At 48.6% G+C, this 23,244-nt stretch overlaps 2 protein-coding genes across 2 annotated transcripts in view; both read left to right on the top strand.

The window, feature by feature from the left end:
• CAPN5 (calpain 5) overlaps positions 1 to 23,244 on the top strand; it is a 62,383-nt gene that overhangs the window by 23,446 nt on the left and 15,693 nt on the right. The gene's annotated exons all lie outside the window — the stretch shown is intronic.
• Positions 12,733 to 13,208, top strand: OMP (olfactory marker protein). Its single transcript, XM_056858313.1, has one exon. It carries the CDS (start codon positions 12,733 to 12,735, stop codon positions 13,201 to 13,203), a length of 471 nt encoding a protein of 156 aa, XP_056714291.1. The 3' UTR covers positions 13,204 to 13,208.

Genomic DNA, 23,244 nt, shown 5'->3' on the forward strand with positions numbered 1-23,244 from the left:
CTAAGGAAGAATCAAACCAGTTTACAATCACCTTCCCTTCCCCTCCCCACAACATACACCCTGTGAGGTTGGTGGGGCTGAGAGAGCTGTGACTGGCCTAACGTCACCCAGCTGGCTTAATGCGTAGGAGTGGGGAAACCAACCCGGTACACCAGATTAGCCTCCGCCACTCATGTGGAGGAGTGGGGAATCAAACCCGGTTCTTCGGATCAGAGTCCACCACTCCAAACCACCACTCTTAACCACTACACCACCCTGGCTCCTACACCCCCGCAAAAGATTTGCCAAGTATATTCTGACTTCTAACTCTTCCCTCATAACTCCTTTAACTCTTCCCACATTCTGTGCAAGAGGTGATTTTTAGAAACTTGGCTGGCTGTCCTTTACTAGGTGAAAAACACATTTAAAAAATCTCTTTAACGCAATCGATGTCTCCTGCATAACCCAAAAGACAATTTATTTACCGTGAATCTAGTCTAACTGCAAAGGTTATGGTATTTTCTTTTTTCTGTCGAGGGTCAGCCCATCCCCGGAAGGTTTGCACCTGCGTGCTGAAATGGTGTGGCATTCAACGTCGCTTGGACGAAAATAGCAATCTTTTTTGTGTCTGTTCTCATTGAAGCGCCTTCCTTTTTTCCATCTCGCCTCTCCCCGGTTCTCTATTGTCGGTGTCCTCTGCATTCATTTACTCACACTGGCTTCCGAAGCAGGGTGCACTAATAATCCCTTCAAAAGGATTTCTTTTTTCAAATTTTATGATGAGATGTGGCCATGCTCTACAGAACGGTTGAGCACCTGCAGGGATGTCTGGTTTGGCTGTTGTAAGGGCATCTGTGAAAGAGAAACAGTCCGCTGGCATATTGGCCAGCCCCAAAATGTTCCTCCCCAAAAAAGAAAAAAGCAGGGCGGTGATTTTTAAAAATCTTATCTGGTGTCACTGTTGTTCCTTTCTGGGACATCTGACGACTCTCGACTTAGGGCAACCAGGCCCTGTAAATGGTCCATTTGCAAGATTTAGCCCAGGTGTCCCCAACCTTTTGAGCCCACGGACACATTTGGAATCCTGACCCGGCACGGTGGGCACAGCAACAGAATGGCTGCCAGAAAATGGCTGCGGCAGGAGGCGGTAGCCTAGGGTTGCCAAAATCCTGTTGGTGGCTGGCGATCTCCCACTATTACAACTTCTCCAGCTGTCAGAGATCAGTTCACCTGCAGAAAATGGCTGTTTTGGAAAGTGGACTATGGCATTATACCCTTTCTGGGGTTCCTCCTTTCCCCAAACCCCACCTTCCTCAGATCCCACCCCCCACCCCAAAATCTCCAGGTATTTCCCAACCCAGAGCAGGCAACCCTAGGGCCTAAACATAGGGTTGCCGACCCCCAGGTGGTGGCTGGAGATCTCCCGCTGTCTCAACTGATCTCCAGCCAATAGAGATCCGCTTTGGCAAATGGACTCTATGGCACTGAAGTCCTTCCCCTTCCCAAACCCCGCCCTCCTCAATCCCAACCCACAAAATCTCCAGGTATTTCCCAACCCGGAGTTGGCAACCGTAGCGGAGCCAGCCACAAAATGACTGCCACTACTTCAGTCACACTGTATAGATCCCTTGTGCAGTGATGGCAGCTGCTGCCAAAGCACTATTTTTTAAAAATCTGCACAGCCATCTGGAAGCCTTGCTGGGCAAAAGCCCTATCTGGCCCCACCCACTTCCTTAAGACACTTGGTGGGCACCAGAAAAGGTGTCAGCGTGCACCATGCAGCCCACAGGCACAACATTGAGGGGCCCTGATCTGGCCAGTCTTACTCCATCTGAAAAGGAGAACTAGGGTTGCCAATCTCCAGGTACTAGCTGGAGATCTCCTGCTATTACAACTGATTTCCAGCCGATAGAAATCAGTTCCCCTGGAGAAAACGGCCGCTTTGGCCATTGGACTCTATGGCATTGAAGTCCCTCCCCTCCCCAAACCCCGCCCTCCTCAGGCTCTTCCCCAAAAACCTCCTGCCGGTGGCGAAGAGGGACCTGGAAACCCTAAAGAGAACCCTTTGATTGGATTATTCTCCTCGCAGAACAATAAAAAGGGGTTGAAGCAATGTGTCCGTTTAAAGATTTTTATTAAAAAACTAAACAAAGTAAAAATGGCAGGATAAGAATCAAGCAGGGTTTAGTCGGAGTAGTCTCTTTGGCATCATTTCAGGCTCTGTCTCACTCCTAAAAACAGTCCTTTTCTCTAAGCGAGAGCAAGAGTTGTTTTGGCTTCTGAACAATTTCGATCTGCACGGTCAGCTCTCACAAAGGAGCATCCTGACCCTGCGCATTACGCAGATATCTGTTCCTCAGAACGGCGTGCATCGTTCATCAAGCTGGGGCCTAGAAAAAGGCTAACTGTAAAAGTCAACCCAAAATGTAGCTTTATAGGGTCTCACGGCCCTGTATGTGGGGCTCAGTGACCCACCTGAGGTTCCCAACCCATGGACTGGAGCTAGGGATGCCAACCTCCCAGTGGATCCCTCTGGAGAAAATGGATGCTTTGGAGGGTGGACTCCGTGGTATTGTACCCCACTGAGACTCCTCTCTTCCCCAGGCTCCATCCCCAAATCTCCAGGAGTTTCCCAACCTGGACCTGACAACCCTACCCCCCTGTGCCCCTCCAGTGGCCTGGGGGTTTATGGCAACCCTAACTGGAGCCTGCTCAGATACTCCAAAGGTTCAAGATCTGTACTGCACGTGCAGCCTTTCTCTAGTGCCATCCACCCCCATGGTTTCTTTTGCTTTGCCGTTTCCCTGCCACATCTGCCTAAACCCATAAGTTCAATTACGGCGGCTTCTGGTTTTGTTTGAAGGCTGTCACCCTTTCCCCGGAGTGAGAATGACTGTAGGGGAGGGGACATGCACACACCATTTCCAGTTCTGGAGATAAGCATCAGCTAATGCATATTCAAGCAGACATAAACCCCCAAGGCACTGTGTGTGAGTGATTAGCTTGTTGGAAGGAGGCAAGTTCATGTCCGCAGAGCCTGGGCTTCACTATCAAATTGTCTGCAGCTGGCGGGTCGGGATTTACAAGGAGTGGGTCACGCTCCAGTCCTAGGGGTGTTTTCACCAGCTGCACCACTGTAATTGTTCTTATCTTCAAAGAGTGGGCAGAGACAGCCATGAAATGAGATAAGGTGATAGCAAATGCCATATGGTGGCAGCGGTAGCCAACTTTTACACCTGCCCCCCCCAAAGGCCGGAGCAGGTAATGTCCTGTTGAGCATGTGCGGCTTGCTATGTTACACATGTACACATGAAGCTGCCTCCTACTGAATCAGCCCCTGGGTCCATCAAAGTCAGTATTGTCTACTCAGACCGGCAGCAGCTCTCCAGGGTCTCAGGTGAGGGTCTTTCACATTACCTACTCGCCTAATCCCTTTAACTTGAGATGCCAGGGATTGAACTTGGAACCTTCTGCATGCCAAGCAGATGCTCTGCCCCGAGCTACAGCCCCTCCCCTTCTACTGAATTAGACTCTTGGTCCATCAAAGTCAGTAGTGCCTACTCAGACCGGCAGCGGCTCTCCAGGGTCTCAGGCAGAGGTCTTTCACATTACCTCCTTGCCTAGTCCCTTTGACTGGAGATGCCGGGGATTGAACCTGGGTCCTTCCGCATGCCAAGCAGATGCTCTGCCACTGAGCCACGGCCCCTCCCCAAATGTTGTGTTTGCAGATGCACAGGGAATAAGAAAGGAAGGAGCACAGACTGTTCTGCTTGGGGGGAGAGGTTCAAGCAGCACCCACTAAGGCTGAAGATAGTGACTGTAGGAAAGGTCCTTAAAGACAGCTCCAAAGCTGCAGTACTCTGCATCCCAGGTACTGTGAGCTATGAGCAATCTGATATCGTTCCCATTCTTTAAGGGTTTGGAAATTCCTGGAGATTTGAGGGTGGGGCCAGAGGGAGGGTGGGGTTTGAGGAAGGGAGGGACCTCAGTGGAGTATAATACCATAGAGTACGTCCTCCAAAGCAGCCATTTTCTCCAGGGGAGCTGATCTCTGTCATCTGGAGATCAGTTGTAACTCTTGGAGATCTCTAGCCCACGCCTGGAGGATGGCAGCCCTGCATTCTGCAGCCGCTCTATTGGTTACCAGTCAGCTATCGGGTTTAATTCAAGGTTTTTTGGCTATCCGCCCAGAAAGCCATTAATAGCCTTGGACCCACGGATGTGCAGAATCACCTCTCCCGCTACGTCCCACTAGGACAGTTGCGCGTATCTGAGCGCAGCCTATTGCTGGTGCCACCCTGCAAAGAAGTAACATCTGCAAAAACCTATTCGTGCACATTCTCTGTGGGGGAGGCACGTTATGGAACAGACTTGCAGGAGGCTATCGGGAAGGCCCCCGTGTTTCTGTCATCTCACAACCGATCAGCTGAGGAGGTAGCTTCTATATGATATAGCATTGTTGCAATGTTTATGGTACATTTGTTGTACACACGCTGCGAGCCGGATCCAGCCCCTGGGCTGTTTATTTGACACCTCTGCTCTAGACGGCTCTCTGCCTGTATGGACTATTTTGTTGCATTGGACAGTTTTCTTTTTCCTTTTTCGCTTGTTTTCATTTCTTTATTAAAACCTTTTCTATCACGCCTTTCCTCTTGGTTCAAGGCGGCTTGCGTTATTTTGCAGTTCTTCAGTCCTAGCACCGCTATGTTGTTTGTTCTGATCTTTGCTGCCTGTTTGAATTGTTTTTATCGTATTTTGTGATCCAGCTTGAGTTTCCGGGAGAAAGGGAGTTTCAGGGAGAAAGGGAGAGCCAGCGTGGTGTAGTGGTTAAGAGCGGTGGATTCTGATCTGGAAAACTGGGTTCAATTCCCCCTCTTCTCCACATGAGTGGCGGAGGCTAATCTGGTGAACTCCTCCACATGAAGCCAGCTGGGTGACCTTGGGCAAGTCACATACTCTCAGCCCCACCTACCTCAAAGGGTGTCTGTTGTGGGGAGGGGAAGGGAAGGTGATTGTGAGCCTGTTTGAGTCTCCCTTAACTGGTAGAGAAAGTCAGCATATAAAAACCAACTCTTCTTCTTCTTCTAAAAATGAAAATAATGATAATACCTTTTGATGATGTTGATGAAATCTTGACAAGGGTTTCCAGGCATGCTCCGAAAGTGACGTCATCATGTTGCTGGTGATGCGGGGACACTCTTGTATTTGGGCAAAAAGTCTATGGTCAAAATGGTTATTGACAGAGTTTTTGCCCAAAGACAAGTATGTCTCTAGCAATGCAATGATGTCACTTCTGGCGCTTGCTGGAAATGATGTCGCTACATTGCCTGTGATGTTGAGACTAGGCCTTCCCCGCTGCCAGAAAGTCCCCCCTACCAGTTGCCAAGGGGTACTTGGTAACGCTACAAGGGGAAATATTGTCGAAGGCTTTCACGGTCAGAGTTCATTGGTTCTTGTAGGTTATCCGGGCTGTGTGACCGTGGTCTTGGTATTTTCTTTCCTGACGTTTCGCCAGCAGCTGTGGCCGGCATCTTCAGAGGAGTCACACTGAAGGACAGTGTCTCTCAGTGTCAAGTGTGTAGGAAGAGTAATATATAGTCAGAAAGGGGTTGGGTTTGAGCTGAATCATTGTCCTGCAAAAAGTATCAAAGGTACTTTTGCAGGACAATGATTAGCTTTGATACTTTTTGCAGGACAATGATTCAGCTCAAACCCAACCCCTTTCTGACTATGTATTACTCTTCCTACACACTTGACACTGAGAGACACTGTCCTTCAGTGTGACTCCTCTGAAGATGCCGGCCACAGCTGCTGGCGAAACGTCAGGAAAGAAAATACCAAGACCACGGTCACACAGCCCGGATAACCTACAAGCTACAAGGGGAACTTCGTTTTCTTGGAATACTATGAAGGTGCAAGAGTTCTGTTCTCTGTTTGCATTGGATCGTGCCTTCTCTCAGAGAGTAAGGAAAAAAGAGGCCATACGTATATGACCCTTCAAAAGAGGGTTGCATGTTCCAAGCTTGAAATGAAAGGCTTTGGTTCGACTATCTCATCTCAGTTGGGGGAGAGAGGTTGGCTGATGCTGCCCTCTTGTGGAGGGCCGGTGACTGCATCTAGCCATACTCCTCAGCTGCAGTTCAAATAGCTTGTTTTTATGGTCATAAGAACGTAAGAAAAGCCCTGCTGGATCAGACAGAGGCCCATCAAGTCCAGCCATCTGTTCACACGGTTGGCCAACCAGGTGCCCCCAGGAAGCCCACAAACAAGATGTCTGCAGCAGCATTGTCCTGCCTGTGCTCCACAGCACCTCATATAATAGGCATGCTCTTCTGATCCTGGAGAGGATAGGTGTGCATCATGTCCAGAATTCATTTTGACAAGTAGCCATGGATAGATAGCCTTCTCCTCCATGAACATGTCCACTCCCCTCTTAAAGCCTTCCAAATTGGAAGTCATCGCCACATAAGAACCTAAGAAAGGCCCTGCTGGATCAGACCCAGGCCCATCAGGTCCAGCAATCTGTTCACACAGTGGACAACCAGGTGCCTCTAGGAAGCCCACAAGCAAGACGACTGCAGCAGCACCATCCTGCCTGTGTTCCACCGCACCTCATATAATAGGGTAAAGTGTAGACAACTGGGGAAGGCAATGGCAAACCACCCCGTAAACACAATCTGCCTAGTAAACATCGGGATGTGACATCACCCCATGGGTCACCTTTTCCTTTTTGGTTGGAATTTAGAAGCCACATCAAAGCGGGGAGGTGGGGAGGAAACCTCTGCCCTAAGGAAGCAGGTTTTCCTCCCCTTGCTGTGTCATCCTCGCCTGTCCACGGCGTCCCGGAACAGTGGGACTTCCTCCACGGGAAGCATTTAGTGTCGCGATGCAAATTGCCTCCCTCGGGGCGCTTCTCACTCCGTCCTGTGAGGTGCCGTTCCAGGAGAAGAAGGAGCCCCAGGAGAGCCTCATTATTTCAGCTCTCGGTGTCCTTCCCTTGGCAGGCAGCCGGGCTTTTTTGTTTTTGCAGTTCCTCGTTTTCCAAACCCTTAATGCTCGGCGGGGTTGGGGAGAGGAGGCGGATCCTTAGAGCCTTTTATTTTAAAGAGAGCAGCGTTTGGAGGCGGAAGCTGTCCGCGGGTGACACGTTTTCTTCCGCAAAGGCTTGCTTCTCCACGTCTGCGTCTTCAGAAATGTTGCCTGTCCTCCCCACCCCATCTTGGGCCTGCTAAGAAGGTGGAGCTGCAGGGTCTCAATAAGAGGGGAAAAGGCGGCAGGGCAGCCATATTTGTTTGCACATCTGTCCCATTCAAGCCTTTCTCTTCTTAGGCTGTGCCATTTCTGGTGTTGGAGCAGGTCTGAGGAGAAAAGATGCCTGCAGCGAGGAAAAGGGTGGAGATCGAGTGGGTGAGGGTTCTTCCCTCAGGTCTCCCTCAGGCCTCCTTATGTGTCGGGAGCCATTTTTAGATGTGACTGTGGAAGGCGCAAACTTGGCTTCCCTGTAAGGTTGCCAACATTTGGAGTGATTTTGCGCTATGAGACGTGATGTCCGGTTTGTACCTCACATCACGACGCTCTAGGAAATCACTCGTCATTATAGTTGTTTTACCACAGAGTTGTGCAGATTCCTAGAGGGTTGTGACATCATTTTTGGGTGCAGACCAGAAATAGGGTTCCCAGGTTGCTGGGATTGGCTGGCTCAGAGCGGGGATCGACCAAGTGCGCAACTGCACACAACGCGATTACATCACTTCTGGGCTTACCCCAGAAGCACCGCATCGCGACGGGATGCTTTCGCACTCAAACCGCCAAAATACTAGCGGCCCTGTGCGCGGGATCGTCGTCCCCGCCCCAAAAACCTCCCGGCTGAGGAGAGGGGGGACCTGGCAACCCTAACCAGAACTGACATCATAATATTGTCAAAGGCTTTCACCTTCAGAGTTCATTGGTTCTTGTAGGTTATCCGGGCTGTGTGACCGTGGTCTTGGTATTTTCTTTCCTGACGTTTCGCCAGCAGCTGCGGCAGGCATCTTCAGAGGACTAACCCTGAAGGACAGTGTCTCTCAGTGTCAAGTGTGTAGGAAGAGTAATATATAGTCAGAAGGGGGTTGGGTTTGAGCTGAATCATTGTCCTGCAAAAAATATCAAAGGTAATGTGCTAATCATTGTCCTGTAAGTATCAAGATAATGTGCTAATGAGGGTGTGGTATGTTAATATGGAACCATTGTATCCTGAAGTGATCTGTTAATGTGTGAAATCCAAAGCTTAATGTGTGAAATCCAAAGTGTCTTATTCCAAGACACTGAAAGACTGGACAATTCTACCAAGTATTTTGTCAGATTGCACAGAGAAGCCATTGAAATTCATAAACATCAGCACAACTTTAACAGAAAAGAAGAGAGTTTAAGAATGAATAAGGCTTGGCTTCCTGTCCTGAAAACCTCCAGACTAACAAAGACTACAGTCCACAATAGCCATGCGGATTAGCTTTGGATTGCACACATTATCAGATCACTTCAGGATACAATGGTTCCATATTAACATACCACACCCGCATTAGCACATTATCTTGCTACTTACAGGACAATGGTTAGCACATTACCTTTGCCACTTTTTGCAGGACAATGATTCAGCTCAACCCAACCCCTTTCTGACTATATATTACTCTTCCTACACACTTGACACTGAGAGACACTGTCCTTCAGTGTTACTCCTCTGAAGATGCCGGCCACAGCTGCTGGCGAAACGTCAGGAAAGAAAATACCAAGACCACGGTCACCCAGCCCGGATAACCTACAAGAACCAATGACGTCATAATGCCACCCCTTTTCGCGTGACTTCGTTCCCTTGCGTCTTGCTCCCGCGAAGATGGCAACTGTACCTTGCTTGGGGTGGCCAACTTGAAGTTGTCCAGAGCCCAGCTGGGGCTCTGACTCCAGTTCAAGGACAGCTATAATTTCTGCCTATATATTGAAACCTACACCTTTCCCCACAACGGGGACCCAAAGGGGCTTTCGTTGTTCTCCTCTCCTCCATTTTATCCTCACAACCACCCTGCGAGGTAGAATCATTTGGAAACATAGAGCTGGAAGGGTCATCTTGTCCAGCCTCCTGCACAGTGCAGGAAATTCACAACTGCCTCCTCCCCACACCCCCAGTGACCCCTACTCCATGCCCAGAAGATGACAAAAAAGAAAAAAATCCTCCAGGATCCCTGGCCAATCTGGCCCAGAGGAAAATTCCTTCCTGACCCCAAAGTGGCAATTGGCATTTCCCTGGGCATGTCAGAAAGGGCCACAAGAGCCAAACACTGGCACAACCCTTCCTGCCCTCCCTCTCATGATCTACCTAAGGTCATAGACTCAGCATTGCTGACAGATGGCCATCTAGCCTCTGCTTAAAAGCCTCTAAGGAAGGAAAGCTCACCACCTCCCGAGGAAGCCTGTTCCACTGAGGACGGTTAGGCTGAGAATGTGTGACTGGCCCAAGGTCAGCCGGTGAGATAGCACGGCAGTGTTTTGATTCGAACCTGGGTCTCCCAGATCTTTATCCAGCTCTCTAACTACTTCACTGCCCTGGCCCCCCAAAGAGCTTTAAGATTTCATAGGTTTGGGGTGGGGTTTTGGTCTGGGTTACGATACAGATTTGGCTGTGGAATGGTTTAATCACTAGCATCGCTCACATCCTGTATCGAAAGCAACCCCAAATGAGGTTTACTTGTTTTTCATGGGAACGAAATTTCCCCAAAGTATTAGATATTGTCATTAAACCCTAGGGGAAGCTACTGCTTGTCGAAGTTGTTGCTTACACTTCTAGGGGCGTGCATCGTAAAGGCCTGGATTGGCAGGACGTTTTCTGATATTGTTTGAATAATTTATTTTGTATTCATTCTTTTTTATATATATATTTTTTTATTTTTTCCCCAAAATCATTTCATATTCCATTATACATAGCCATTAATTAATTATATTGTAACAGTGTTATCTTATCAAATGTATATTTCTTTAACTTCCCCTCTCCCCTCCTCTATCTCTTTATTTTGGTATTCATTCTCAGTGAAGATGCCCCCCCCCCCTTTATCCTTTACTCCTTTTACGGAATGTTGTTCATCCATCCCTTTTTAAAAATATTTATTTTTCATCATCACAACAACCCTGTGAGGTAGGTTAGGCCAGGGGGGGAGCGACTTGCCCAAAGTCACTCAGTGCGCTTCCATGGCCTAGCGGGGTTTCGAACCTGGGTCTCCAGGGCCCTAGTCTGACGCTAACCACTCCACAGCCTTGTCTCTCAGTCCAGATGGGTACCAGAAAATGTGCGGTTCTTCCTTTGAAAAAAAATATGAATGCAGCAGTGTTTCATGTGAATGAAGGCTAAGATGTGCTACCACATCCCTGTGAAAGTGTTTGCGTCTTGGAAACAGTTTCCCTTTCAGCCCTGGGGTTTTAGAAGTTTAAAACGTATTCTTATTACCCAGGAGGTAGGAGCCATTGTTCTCTTGAGATAAAACTGGGAAAACGCACAACAACATTTTCAGGGTATAAGTTTTCGGGAGTCAAATCTCCCTTTTTCAGATGCCTGATGAAGGGAGCTTCGCCTCTCAAAAGCTTGTAGTAGGGTTGCCAGGACCTCTCTGGCCACCGGCAGGGGATTATGGGGGTAGGGTTGCCAGATCCAGGTTGGGAAACTCCTGGATATTTGGGGATGGAGCCAGGGGAGGACAGGGACCTCAGTGGGGTACAGTGCTACAGAGTCCACCCTCCAAAACACCCATTTTCCCCAGGGGAACTGAGCTCTGCGTCTGGAGATGTAACTCCAAGGGGTCCCCAGATCCCGCCTGGAGACAGGCATCCCTAGCTTATACCCTGGGTATCTAGTGGTTCTGTAAAGTGCTGCCGGTCTCGAATCTCACTCTTAGTGTAACTCAGGCTGTATGCATGCCGTTGGGGATAAGGCCTGCCCCTTGAAATTCTGTATTCTGTGTCATCTTGAGCAAAGGTTGAACAATTTATTCCAGTTTTGATCTTCAAGAGGAAGAGCAAGGAAATAACACAGGGCAGTGACTCACTTCCCACCCCAGCCGGTTTAAATATTATGCAGCCAACCTTTTGCATTTAGCTAGCATTGCCCCTTCAAGCCCTGAAAGATAAGTAAGACAATAAAATATAGTGATCATTCTGTATAAATTAGGGAAACGATTAAATATAAGTCTGGTTTTGTGAGTTCATAGGGGAAATATCAGCGATGGTCTTAGTATAGATTATTAATTAAAGAAATCTTTATTTAAGCATAAATAGAATGTATTAGAAGACAGTATATATACCGATGCCCCTGGAAGTCTGAATATGCTGTATGTACGAGCTAGTATGTGTGTTTTGATTTTATGTCATATTTAAATTTTCAATAAAATATTTTTTTCAAAAGATTGAGACTCCTTGTGTGTGTGTGTGTGTTAAGTGCCGTCAAGTCGCTTCCGGCTCATGGCGGCCCTATGAATGAAAGTCCTCCAAAATGTCCTGTCTTTGACAGCCTTGCTCAGATCTTGCAAATTGAGGGCTGTGGCTTCCTTTATTGAGTCCATCCATCTCTTGTTGGGTCTTCCTCTTTTCCTGCTGTCCTCAACTGATTGTCTTTTCCAGTGTCTTCTCATAATGTGACCGAAGTACGATAGCCTCAGTTTAGTCATTTTAGCTTCTAGGGTCAGTTCAGGCTTGATTTGATCTATAACCCACTGATTTGTCTTTTTGGCCGTCCACGGTGTCCGTAACTCTCTCCTCCAACACCACATTTCAAAGGAATCTACTTTCTTCCTATGAGCTTTCTTCAGTGTCCGGCTTTCACACCATACATAGTAACAGAGAATACAATGTCATGCATTAACTTGATCTTGGTGGCCAGTGACACATCCTTACACTTCAGAATCTTTTCTAACTACTTCATGGCTGCCCTTCCTGGTCTCAGTCTCCTTCTGATTTCTGAGACTCCTTAAGGTAGTGAAAATCGGGGTATAAAAACAAACTTCTCTTCTTTTTTTAAAAAAAGCACATCGAGTTTTTCCTGTTTTCTGCATTCAAGTCCAGCAGCACCTTTGAGACCAACTAGATTTTCAGGGTATGAGCTTTTGAGACTTCTGACGGAGGGAGCTTTGGCTCTCAAAAGCTCACAGCCCAAAAATCTTGTTGGTCTCAAAGGTGCTGCTGGACTCGAATATATCTCTTCTCCTGCAGAGCGACATGGCTACCCTCAGAAGCGATCCTGTTTTCTGCTTTCTTTACCCTCCTGCCATTCTCCTGGGAACATCTCCCACCAAACCCCCTTTTTTCCTTCGACCCTGCAGGCGGAGAGGAAGTCTTGCCTCCCTCTCTTCGCAACCCCCAACTGACTTCACAACGGGGCCCCTCCGGAAGCGGCCTCTTTGCACGGGGGAGACCTCGGTTGAAGTCTAAACAAGCGGGCCCCCGCGGCTTGCTCTGGCAGTGTCCCCAGGTGGGTTGCCGGGGGATCTGACATCAGAGAGCTCATCCCTACAGATTTATCGCACGGTGTGTCAGGATCTGTTCCTCGTCTGCAAAGGAGATGAGAGCGTCTAGAGCTCTAGGGAGCTCCGCGTCACCGGCCCGGGTTGCTTAGCGCCCGCTGGGTCAAGGGAGGAGACGAGAGTTTGCAACAAAAAAAAAATGCTTTTCCTCCCCATGTTGGCCAAACAGTGCCGAATAAGTTTGCCGAGGAGAAGGAGCCGGGCGGAGAAGGAGGCTATGGCTTCAGAGCTGGAGCTCCACTTGGTGCAAGACGTCCAGCTGACCAACTGCATGAGGCTCCGGGAGCAGAGCCTCCAGCAGAAGGACGAGAAGCCCCAGGACGGCGAGAAGCTGCTGCGGCCCAACGAGTACGTCTACCGGGTGGACTTCTCCCGCCAGCACGGCCTCCGCTTCGTGCGCTGGAACGTCGTGCTGGAGAAACCGGGGAAGGTGGACGTCATCGGGACCTCTCAGCACTGGACGCCCGACCTCACCAATCTCATGAGGCGGCAGCTGCTGGAGCCCGCGGGGGTCTTCTGGAAAAATCCGGACACCCAGGAGGTGGAATGCAACGAGGCCGACGCTCTGGAATTTGGAGAGAGGCTGGTCGAGTTGGCCAAGATCCGGAAGGTGATGTATTTCCTCTTGGCCTACCACGACGGCCTCAAACCGGCCCACGTCAAGTGCTCCGTGGTCTTCAAAGTCTGAGTTTTGACCTGTCTCTGGATCCTCCTCGGCTCTCCCTGCCTGCTGCCTCCTTCTTTTCCGTCTCCGTCTTTCTGCTTTTGGCTCTGCAGCTTGAGCAATATGTGTTTTGAAACCAGAAAGCATTGCTGTTCATTCTCTCCTGCAGCCTCTTACCCAACCACCTGCTCTGGTTCGGAAGAAGAGTTGGTTTTTATACCCTGATTTTCTTTACCTTTAAGGAGTCTCGAGCTGACTTGCAATCTCCTTCCCTTCCTCTCCCCACAACAAACACCTTGTGAGGTAGGTGGGGTTGAAAGAGTTTGGAGAGGACTGTGACTGGCCCAAGGCCACCCAGCAGGCTTCATGTGGAGGAGGGAGGAAACTGACCCGGTTCACCAGATTAGAGCCCACCGCTCATATGGAGATGCACCCAGGTGACTGCAAAGTTCCCCAACCTTGAGCTCAGAGAAAGCCAAATGGGTTTGGAAGACCAGCCTGTGAGCGTGGGTGACGGCATGCCCGGTTTAGACAAGGACTGTGTGGCCAGAGAGACCTGCGGAGGGGATAATTGCATATCTTCTTGACAGTTTGGAGCTGGGCCCCCATTCAAGAAATTCGCCTCTGTGCTCTCCTGCTAATGCTAAAAGAGCTCCCGAAAATAGCAGAATCCTGGACAGCACGTCCTGATGGCAAAGGAAGCAAGAAAGGGCTCTGGAAGCAGCTGATGCACCCCCCCAAATCCTTTGCCCCCCCCAAATCTGCATTGTTCTAACTGTGCAACAGCACACAGAAAATAGCCTCTAATGCAGAACTTGTTCACAACCGGAGGGATTTTAATTGTATTTTGTTGTCCTAAAGCAAGTGTCCAGTCCTTCTGCAAGCTGAGAAAAATCAGCAAATATTTTTATAGTTAGAATATATATAGGAGCTGAAGGCAGAGCTGGGTGGAAGCATTTTGTCACCCCGTGGAAGGTTGCTGGAGCTGCCAGTCAAAAGCAATCCAGATCCCTGTCGTGCTTGGTTTAGGGCAGGGGTGTCGGGCTCATTTGTTTCGAGGGCCAGATATGACATAAATGTCACTTGGCCAGGCTGGGCCATGCCTTGGCTGGCTCAGGGGCCGGATAAGAGCTCTCAAGGAGCTGGATCCGGCCCGTAGGTTTGACACCCATGGTTGAGGGTTGCCAACTCTGGGTTGGGACATTCCTGGAGATCTGGGGAGGAGAGGCACCGTAGTGGGGTATAATTCCACAGAGCCCACCCTCCACGGAAGCTGTTTTCTCCAGGGGAACTGATCTCTGTTTCCTGAAGGTCAGTTGTCATTCTGGGAGATCTCCAGACCACACTGGGAGGCTGGCACCTCTGGCTTGGTTGGAGAACTTCAACCTTGGCTAAGAAGAGATTCCCGTGGTCTTGACTTAAATTCCTAACGTTTCCCTACCCTCCAGCCTATTCCTGTGCTCCGAAATCTTTTCTTCCATTCCCTGCCCGGCTTCCCATTTTATACAGCACTAAGTGTACAAGATGTAGGCAGATGCTGTTGTTCTTCTTCTACCCCCCCCCCCCCCAAAAAAAGTACATCACACTGTACAAATTTTAAGTCATTCTGAATCACAGTAATCCAATCCTGTTCAAAGTTACTTCTTCCTAAAGCCACGGATTTCGATGGCCTTAGGCTGGAAATAGCTCCACATAGGATTGGGCTTTTAGTTTCTAAAGTGAAATCTACATCTGGATTTGAACCCAGGTTTGGCAAGGTGAAGTCCACCCTCCGGGCCAGGCCGGCTGTTTTCCTTTGTCGTATTGCCATGGAAACAAATAATTCTTCCCAAATTGTACAAGGTGTATAAATTCTGTAAAACAGAGAACTAATTTTTGCAAATGATAGATGGATTTATTGCTTTGGGAGGGGGGGTAATTTATAGAATTGAAGACTGAAACCTCTGTGTATTTTTGTGTGTGGCTGATGATAATGCCTCTGTATGTGAGAAAGAGGGATTTATTGCTCGGGGGGGGGATAATTTAGAGAATTGAAGACTACAACCTCTGTATATTTTTGTGTGGGTGGCTGATGATAATGCCTTTGTATGTGAGAAAGGGTATCTTCAGAGTTTTTCTGATGATGCAACTTTGAAAGCACTTTCTTCCCTACCCCATCAAATCCCTTCCAAGTGTTCAGACCTTGTTCAAAGCCTGGGATGATTCTGTTGCTGAGATGAGCCCCTTCCATCTTGAGCACCCGAAAAAAATGTCTCTTTATTTTTTCAAACTGCTTCCCAAATGCACTACTCAAAGATCTAATGAGGTCTTTGGGGAATCTGAGACTGCGGCTTGTTTTTCCGTGAGGTTTCTGTGTGTCTTGCTTTCTTGTGAGTCACTCTCTTAAGGGAGTGGGGCTGTAGTTTAAAAGGAAAGAGAGAAAGAGAAGTCAGCTTCCGCTTGACCACATAGTGTTGCCAACTAGGGTTGCCAACCTCCAGGTACTAGCTGGAGATCTCCTGCTATGACAACTGATCTCCAGCCGATAGAGGTCAGCTCCCCTGGAGAAAATGGCAGCTTTGGCCATTGGACTCTGTGGCATTGAAGTCCCTCCCCTCCCTAAATCCCACCCTCCTCAGGCTCCACCTCAAAAACCTCCCGCCAGTGGCAAAGAGGGACCTGGAAACCCTAGTTCTCCTGGAGAAAATGGCCGCTTTGGCAATTGGACTCTAAGGCATTGAAGTCCCTCCTTTCCCCAAAACCCACCTTCCTCAGGCTCTGCCCCCAAAACCTCCCGCTGATGGCAAAGAGGGATGTGGCAACTAGGGTTGCCAACCTCCAGGTACTCCGCTTTCCAGCAATTTACAACACCTAAAGAAGTCTATATTTGAGTATAAAAATTTTCTTACCTGTACTCAGGACACTCAGGAATTGACATTGACTTACCTGACTCCCAGGATATTTATACATTGAACTTTTTTGCTGCTGGACTGCTATTGATATCTATATGTGTATCTGGTTATTACCTTGTTGTATATATTGTTCACTTTTGCACCTTCCTTCACCTTTATAAATTAGTACTTTAATATATATATTGTGTGAGTGCTGTCTGGATTCTTTCCAACCTCCAGGTACTAGCTGGAGCTCTCCCACTATTACAACAGATCTCCAGCCGATAGATACCAGTTCACCTGGAGAAAATGGCCACTTTGCCAATTGGACTCTAGGGCATTGAAGTCCCTCCCCTCCCCAAACCCAGCCCTCCTCAGGCTCTGCCCCAAAAACCTCCTGCCTGTGGCGAAGAGGGACCTGGCAACCGTATTGCCAAAGGGTTGGGAGGTTTGGGGGTGGAGCCTGGGGACGGTAGGATTTGTGGAGAGGAAGGAGCTCATTGGGATATAATGCTATAAGTTCACCCTCGACAGCCGCCATTTTCTCCAGAGGGATGAGCCAGAAAGAGAGACACCAGGACATGATCAGTCAAAGAAAGATATCAGGACGTGCAAGATTCCATGTAGAGTCCATGTATTATCAGGGCTCCCTGACTTGTACTGGAAGAAATAATAGGAAAGTGCATCCCAACCGGATGCTAAGGTTGTAGATAACGTACAGTTTGTTGCCCCAAAAGTGTGAGAAGTCGGTTGAAGGCCTCCTTAAAAAGGTCAAGGTCCCCTGTGCATGCACCGGGTCACTCCTGACCCATGGGGTGATGTCTCATCCCGACATTTACTAGGCAGACTTTTGTTTGCGGGGTGGTTTGCCAGTGCCTTCCCCCGTCATCTTCCCTTTACCCCCAGCAAGCTGGGTACTCATTTGACCGACCTCGGAAGGATGGAAGGCTGAGTCAACCTTGAGCCGGCTACCTGAAACCGACTTCCATCGGGATCGAACTCAGGTCGTGAGCAGAGCTTGGACTGCAGTACTGCAGCTTACCACTCTGTGCCACGGGGCTCCTCATTAGCATAGTAAAAAGCACACCCATAAGGTGGAGATATTATAAGTTTGGCAACCTTATATGATTCTGAGCATGGCAGCTAAGTTTGAATTTCCACACTGGTCCCAGCTGCTGTGTCTGTGGGAAGAGGATTATGGTATGAAGTATTTTTTCATTCAATGCATAGTTAAATTGTAGAACTCCCTGCCCCAGGATGTGGGGATGGCTGCCATCTTGGAAGGCTTGAAGAGGGGAGTGGACATGTTCATGGAGGAGAGGGCTATCCATGGCTGTTAGTAAAAATGATGCATACCTATTCTCTCCAGGATCAGAGGAGCATGCCTATTATATGAGGTGCGGTGGAAGACAGGCAGGATGGTGCTGCTGCAGTCGTCTTGTTTGTGGGCTTCCTAGAGGCACTGGTTGGCCACTGTGTGAACAGACTGCTGGACTTGATGGACCTTGGTCTGATCCAGCAGGGCCTTTCTTATGTTCTTTTCCCCTGCATTTGGCTTGGATAGCTGTGTTGCGGAGTTCAGCAGGGGGGATGGGTCCTTGTCTTTGGAGAAATGATGTACCTGGTAACGGAGGATATTTCCTGCTGTCTCTGGGCCTCCGCCGTCGTGGGTACCAAAAGGATGCCACATAGCCATTCATACAGCCCCAAAATGAGTTTCCATTTCAATCTCCACATCCTCATCTGTAGCAACAGCTCCTGTTCAGTGTGCTTGTACCTCTTCCCCCCCCCACTTCCCCCCCTTTTCTTAGGTTGTCAATTCTGGGCTGGGAAATTCCTAAAGATTTGGGAGTGGAGCCTGAAAAGGGTGAGGTTTGGGGAGGGGAAGGGCCTCAGGCCATAAAGTCCACCCTCCAAAGAAGCCATTTCTTCCAAGGGAACGGAGCTCTATTATCTGGAGAGCAGTTGTCATTATGGGAGATCTCCAGGCCCCACCTGAAGGGTGGGCAGCCCTACCTCTTTATAGGTCTGGCACTGGGATTTATTTATGCATTTATCTGTAACAGGGGAAGGGGGGGAAGCTTTCGACAACATAACCTTTGTGTCAAAAGCCTTGTAATAATAAAATAAATAAATAAAAAACAGAGAGACAAAATTATCTGGAGCGTGCTTTCTAGATTGTAACATCTTCCTTTTAACAATGGGGACTTCTGTTTTCCAATAATGTAGGAACTGTGTCAGACAAATGTCCCACTGTGATTTCTATCCAACCTTTGAAAGTCATCTACATTTTTGGATGCAACCCTCCTGTTTCTAACATCCCCATAACAGCGCAAGAGAATTCTGACATGGCCCCTCTCAAAGGAGGTAGAACATGAACACATGAAGCTGCCTGATACTGAATCAGACCCTTGGTCCATCAAAGTCAGTATTGTCTACTCTGACCGGCAGCGGCTGTCCAGGATCTCAGGCAGGGGTCTTTCCCATCACCTACTTGCCTATCTCCCTTTAACTGGAGATGCCGGGGGTTGAACCTGGGACCTTCTGCATGCCAAGCAGATGCTCTACCACTGAGCCACACCAGAATGTGTTAAAGTGCCTTAACCAGGCAGCAGGGCCCTCTTGCTCAGCATAAGATGGGAATAGGATTGCCAGCTCCGGGTTGGGAAATACCTGGAGATTTGAGGGCCGGGTTTGGGGAGGGGAGGGACTTCAATGCCATGGAGTCCCATGGCCAAAGTGGCCATTTTCTCCAGGTGAACTGATCTCTATCGCCTGGAGATCAGTTGTAATATCAGGAGATCTCCAGCTACCCCCTGGAGGTTGGCTATCCCAGATGGGAAGTATCTCTCCAGGGCTTTGGGCAGAGTTTTAGGCGGCTTTTCTCCCTGGAGGGACCCAAAACAGGGATTCCAGGTCCCTTGCTTTATCGGGAGGTCTCCTGTCTGCCTTGCTCTTCGTCCGCTGGTGTCTTAGGAGGAAACTGGTGGTGGTGGTGTGGAGAGCATTCTGAGTTGGCACCACACACTGATGTTACTTCCGGTAAAAACAAGGTGTGACACGGTGGACGCCCTGGCATTTACAAAAAAATTATGGTAAAACCATGGAGGGTTTTTTTTGGTAAATGCTAGATATTCTAAAGACGTTCCGGGATAGGGTTGCCAGATGTGCCCCCTGGCCACCGGCAGGGGATGGAGGGGTTGCAGCTCTGGAACCATTAAGGGATCAGAAACTGGCAATGGTTGCCAACCTCCACTTGGGGCCTGGAGATCCCCCAAAATTATAATGGATCTCCAGGCTACAGCGATCAGTTCCCCTGGAGAAAGAGGCTGCTTTGGAGGATGATCTCTATGGCAACATACCCTACTGAGGTCCCTACCCTGTCCAAACTCGTTCTCCCCAGGCTCCACCCCCAAATCTCCAGGAATTTCCCGACCTGGAGTTGGCAACTCTAGCTGATGTTGATTGGGGAAGTACTTGTCTGCAAAGCCTTCTTCCTTGCTGGATTAATAATAATAAAAACATTCTGGAAAGCAGAGTGTTTCTCATTCATCCCCTTAATTGGTACGGAGAAAAGACATTTTTAAAAAATGTCCTTTGCAGCTGCTCTTGCCAAAACCTTTGCAGACCTAAAATATTTGGAAACCTTAAATATTGCCCTCCATGAACCCATATAGGCATTGTGTGGTGTGTATTTAAATCCAGATTTCATTTTAAACTGGGTTCTTCGGAAAAGTGACAATTAACTTTGTCTTTGAATGTTTTTTTTTAATTTAAATGCCCTGTTAGAGTGCCCGACCCCACAACCCTTAACATTTGTACAACTGACAAACGCAAGTAAAAAGGCAGCATTTCGACCCCCCTGCCCTTCTGTATTTTTAATGAAAGATAATGACTTCCTCGCTGGTACTTTTAAAACTGGCGACCCTGGACCAAAGGGCAATTTTTCCATCTTGCCATTTGTGCATTCCCGGGGTGCTTTTCCCCCATTTGCTGCCTCTTAATCTACGCCTCTTGGCGGCTGAGAATGGCATAAATATTAAATGCTTTGTTTGGAATCTCACTCTGTAATGCTGAAAGGGTATATTTTATGTGTGATGAAGGTGTGTCAGTTGCTAATGGACTTCGAGGGTGATCTTGCAATAACTTTTGCTCTTTTCTTTTGACCACAAAAAACCATCACACTGTGTGAGTGTGTGTTTGGCTTTGATTTGGAGTTGGCAAGAAGGACAAGAACGTTCAGCATGGCCCAGCCAATCTTTGCTATTTTGTCTGGCCACACACAGGGCAAAACCGTTCTCACACCGTCAGGGCTAACTCCTAAAGCCCACACCGGCTCAGTTCAGACGTGACGCAAAACCGTGGTTGAATTAAACTAACTAGGATTGCTCGAATGTGGCCACTCCACTTGTGGTGATTAGTTAGAATATTGTGACAGCAAGGTAGACTTCCCCTGACTATGGAAGATCCACTGATTTAGCAATTTGCCGTATCAATATCTCCGTGGGGGTTCTGACACCGTGATTTGAAGTTGGTTTCTTACCCATGAGGAAGGGTAACTAGTTTCCCGTGACGCCCTCCCCACAACAGATACCCTGTGAGGTAGGCGGGGCTGAGAGAGCTCTAAGAGAGCTGTGACTAGCCCAAGGTCACCCAGCTGACTTTTTGTGTAGGATTGGGGAAACCAACCCAGTTCACCAGATAATAGCCCACTGCTCTTAACCACTACACCACGCTGGCTCTGATAGGGTTGCTAGCTCTGGGTTTGAAAATTCCTGGAGATTTTTGGGGGTGGTGTCTGGGAAGGGCAGGGTTTGGGGAGGGGAGGGATCTTAGCAGAGTATAATGCCATAAAGTCCACCTTCCAGAGCAGCTATTTTCTCCAGGGGAACTGATCTCTGTCACCTGGGGGCCAGCTGTAATTCCAGGAGCTCTCCGGCCACCACCTGGAGGCTGGCAACCCTAGTCACCTGGAAATGCTTTGCGGGCTGAAAGCAAGCCTGCAGTGCTTTTAAAAGACCAGGAGGGAAGGGGAAGAGCGTGATGTATTTATTACAAAGGTTTTATATCCCACCTTTCAGCTGGTTAACGACCCAGCTGAAACAGTAAATTGCTGAAAATGCAGCATCAGGAAATTCAGAACTAGCAGACTGTTTAAAAGTCCTGGAAGAACAAAATGGTTGTTAACCGGGCACCTAAAAACCAGGCGGTCAGACTGAAAACACAGGCTGTTGGGTGCCTGTCGTCCAAACCCCCCTCACATAGAAGAAGAAAAAGAGTTGGTTTTTATATGCAGATTTTCTCTACCTTTTAAGGAGACTCAAACCGTTTTACAATCTCCTTCCCTTCCTCTCCCCACAACAGACACCTTGTGTGGTAAGTGGGGCTGAGAGAGTTCAAAGAGAACTGTGACTGGCCCAAGGTCACCCAGCTGGCTTTATGTACAGGAGTGGGGAAACAAATCCAGTTCACCAGATTAGCATCCATCGCTCATGTGGAGGAGTGGGGAATCAAACCCTGTTCTCCAGATTAGAGTCCACCGCTCCCAACCACTAAACCACGCTGGCAGGTCTGCTCTGGCCCCTTTGCTCATGAGGGGTGCTTCCTATCTCGTGCAGGGATGCAGCGGTGGCTATCCCTGGAGCCAGCACCATGGAGTTAGGGTCTTGATCCCAGAAAGCAGATACTTGCACAAAAACAGGCTTCCACATAAATGTCACTCACCAAATCAGGAATGCATGGATAAATTGGGCGTACCTACAGTTGAGCATCACACCTTAGGTGCAGTCTACCTGCTTTGGGATGCTTCCGACGGCATGTACACAGCATCTATGTTTATAGCTCATTGGCAGCATTGTAGTGCTTATAGACTGCAGCTGCACTGACATGCACATGTGGAGGTGCAGCCAGGCCTGTGATTTCAGATCTTGCAGGCAACACTAGCAGAAAGGTGATTTTTGTACATAGATCACAGGTCTACATTCATTTTCCGTGCACATTATGAGGAAGGGCTGTGGCTCAGTGGTAGAGCCTCTGCTTGGCATGCAGAAGGTCCCAGGTTCAATCCCCAGCACCTCCAGTTAAAGGGACTAGGCAAGTAGGTGATGGGAAAGACCTCTGCCTGAGACCCTGGAGAGCCACTGCCAGTCTGAGTAGACAATACTGACTTTGATGGACCAAAGGTCTGGTTCAGTATAATAAGGCAGCTTCATGTATGTTCATGTGACAGTAAATATATAATGGCACTTTTTCTTTGGATAGTGGGGAGGTGGTCAGGATTCCCACTTAGATTAGGATCTCTACTTTACTCTTTAGGAAGTCTTGAAAGATTAAGTGGGGGGAATCACCCTTATTCTTTGCTGGAGGTTTGCCCTACCCCACTTGTGTCTGTCTGTCTGTCTGTCTGTCTGTCTGTCTGTCTGTCTGTCTATCTATCTATCTATCTATTAGGTTTTTTCTCCCTTCAGTTACCAAGTGGTGCTCTTTGGCGCCACCTGAATGAAAGCAGTGACCTATTCTTTTTTTTTTTAAAGGACTGGTACACATGAACACATGAAGCTGCCATATACTGAATCAGACCCTTGGTCGATCAAAGTCAATATTGTCTACTCAGAACGGCAGCGGCTCTCCAGGGTCTCAGGCAGGGGTCTTTCCCATCACCTACTTGCCTAGACCCTTTAACTGGAGATGCCAGGGATTGAACCTGGGACCTTCTGCATGCCAAGCAGAGGCTCTCCCACTGAGCCAAGGCCCCTCTCCTAACACAGCAAACTTTAGTTAGAGGGTTTTTTGTTCTATTTCATATTGCTTTCTTTACTTGCCGCTTTGTGTTTGGTTGAGTTAGCTCAAAATCTCTGTTTGAAACCTGTTGATTGAGCCAGTATGGTGTAAAGGTTGAGGTGTCATACTAGGATCTGGGAAACCCAGGTTTGAGTCCAACCCAGGTTTGAATCTGCCATGGAGGAGAGGGGTTATTCATGGCTACTAGTAAAAATGGATACTAGTCATGATGCACCCCTATTCTCTCCAGGATCAGAGGAGCATGCCTGTTATATTAGGTGCTGTGGAACACAGGTAGGAGAATGCTGCTGCAGTCGTCTTGCTTGTGGGCTTCTTGGAGGTACCTGGTTGGCCATTGTGTGAACGAAGTGCTGGACTTGATGGGCCTTGGACTGATCCAACAAGGCTTTTCTTA

Source organism: Euleptes europaea, chromosome 12 (genome assembly GCF_029931775.1).
Source record: "Euleptes europaea isolate rEulEur1 chromosome 12, rEulEur1.hap1, whole genome shotgun sequence".
NCBI lineage: Eukaryota > Metazoa > Chordata > Lepidosauria > Squamata > Sphaerodactylidae > Euleptes > Euleptes europaea.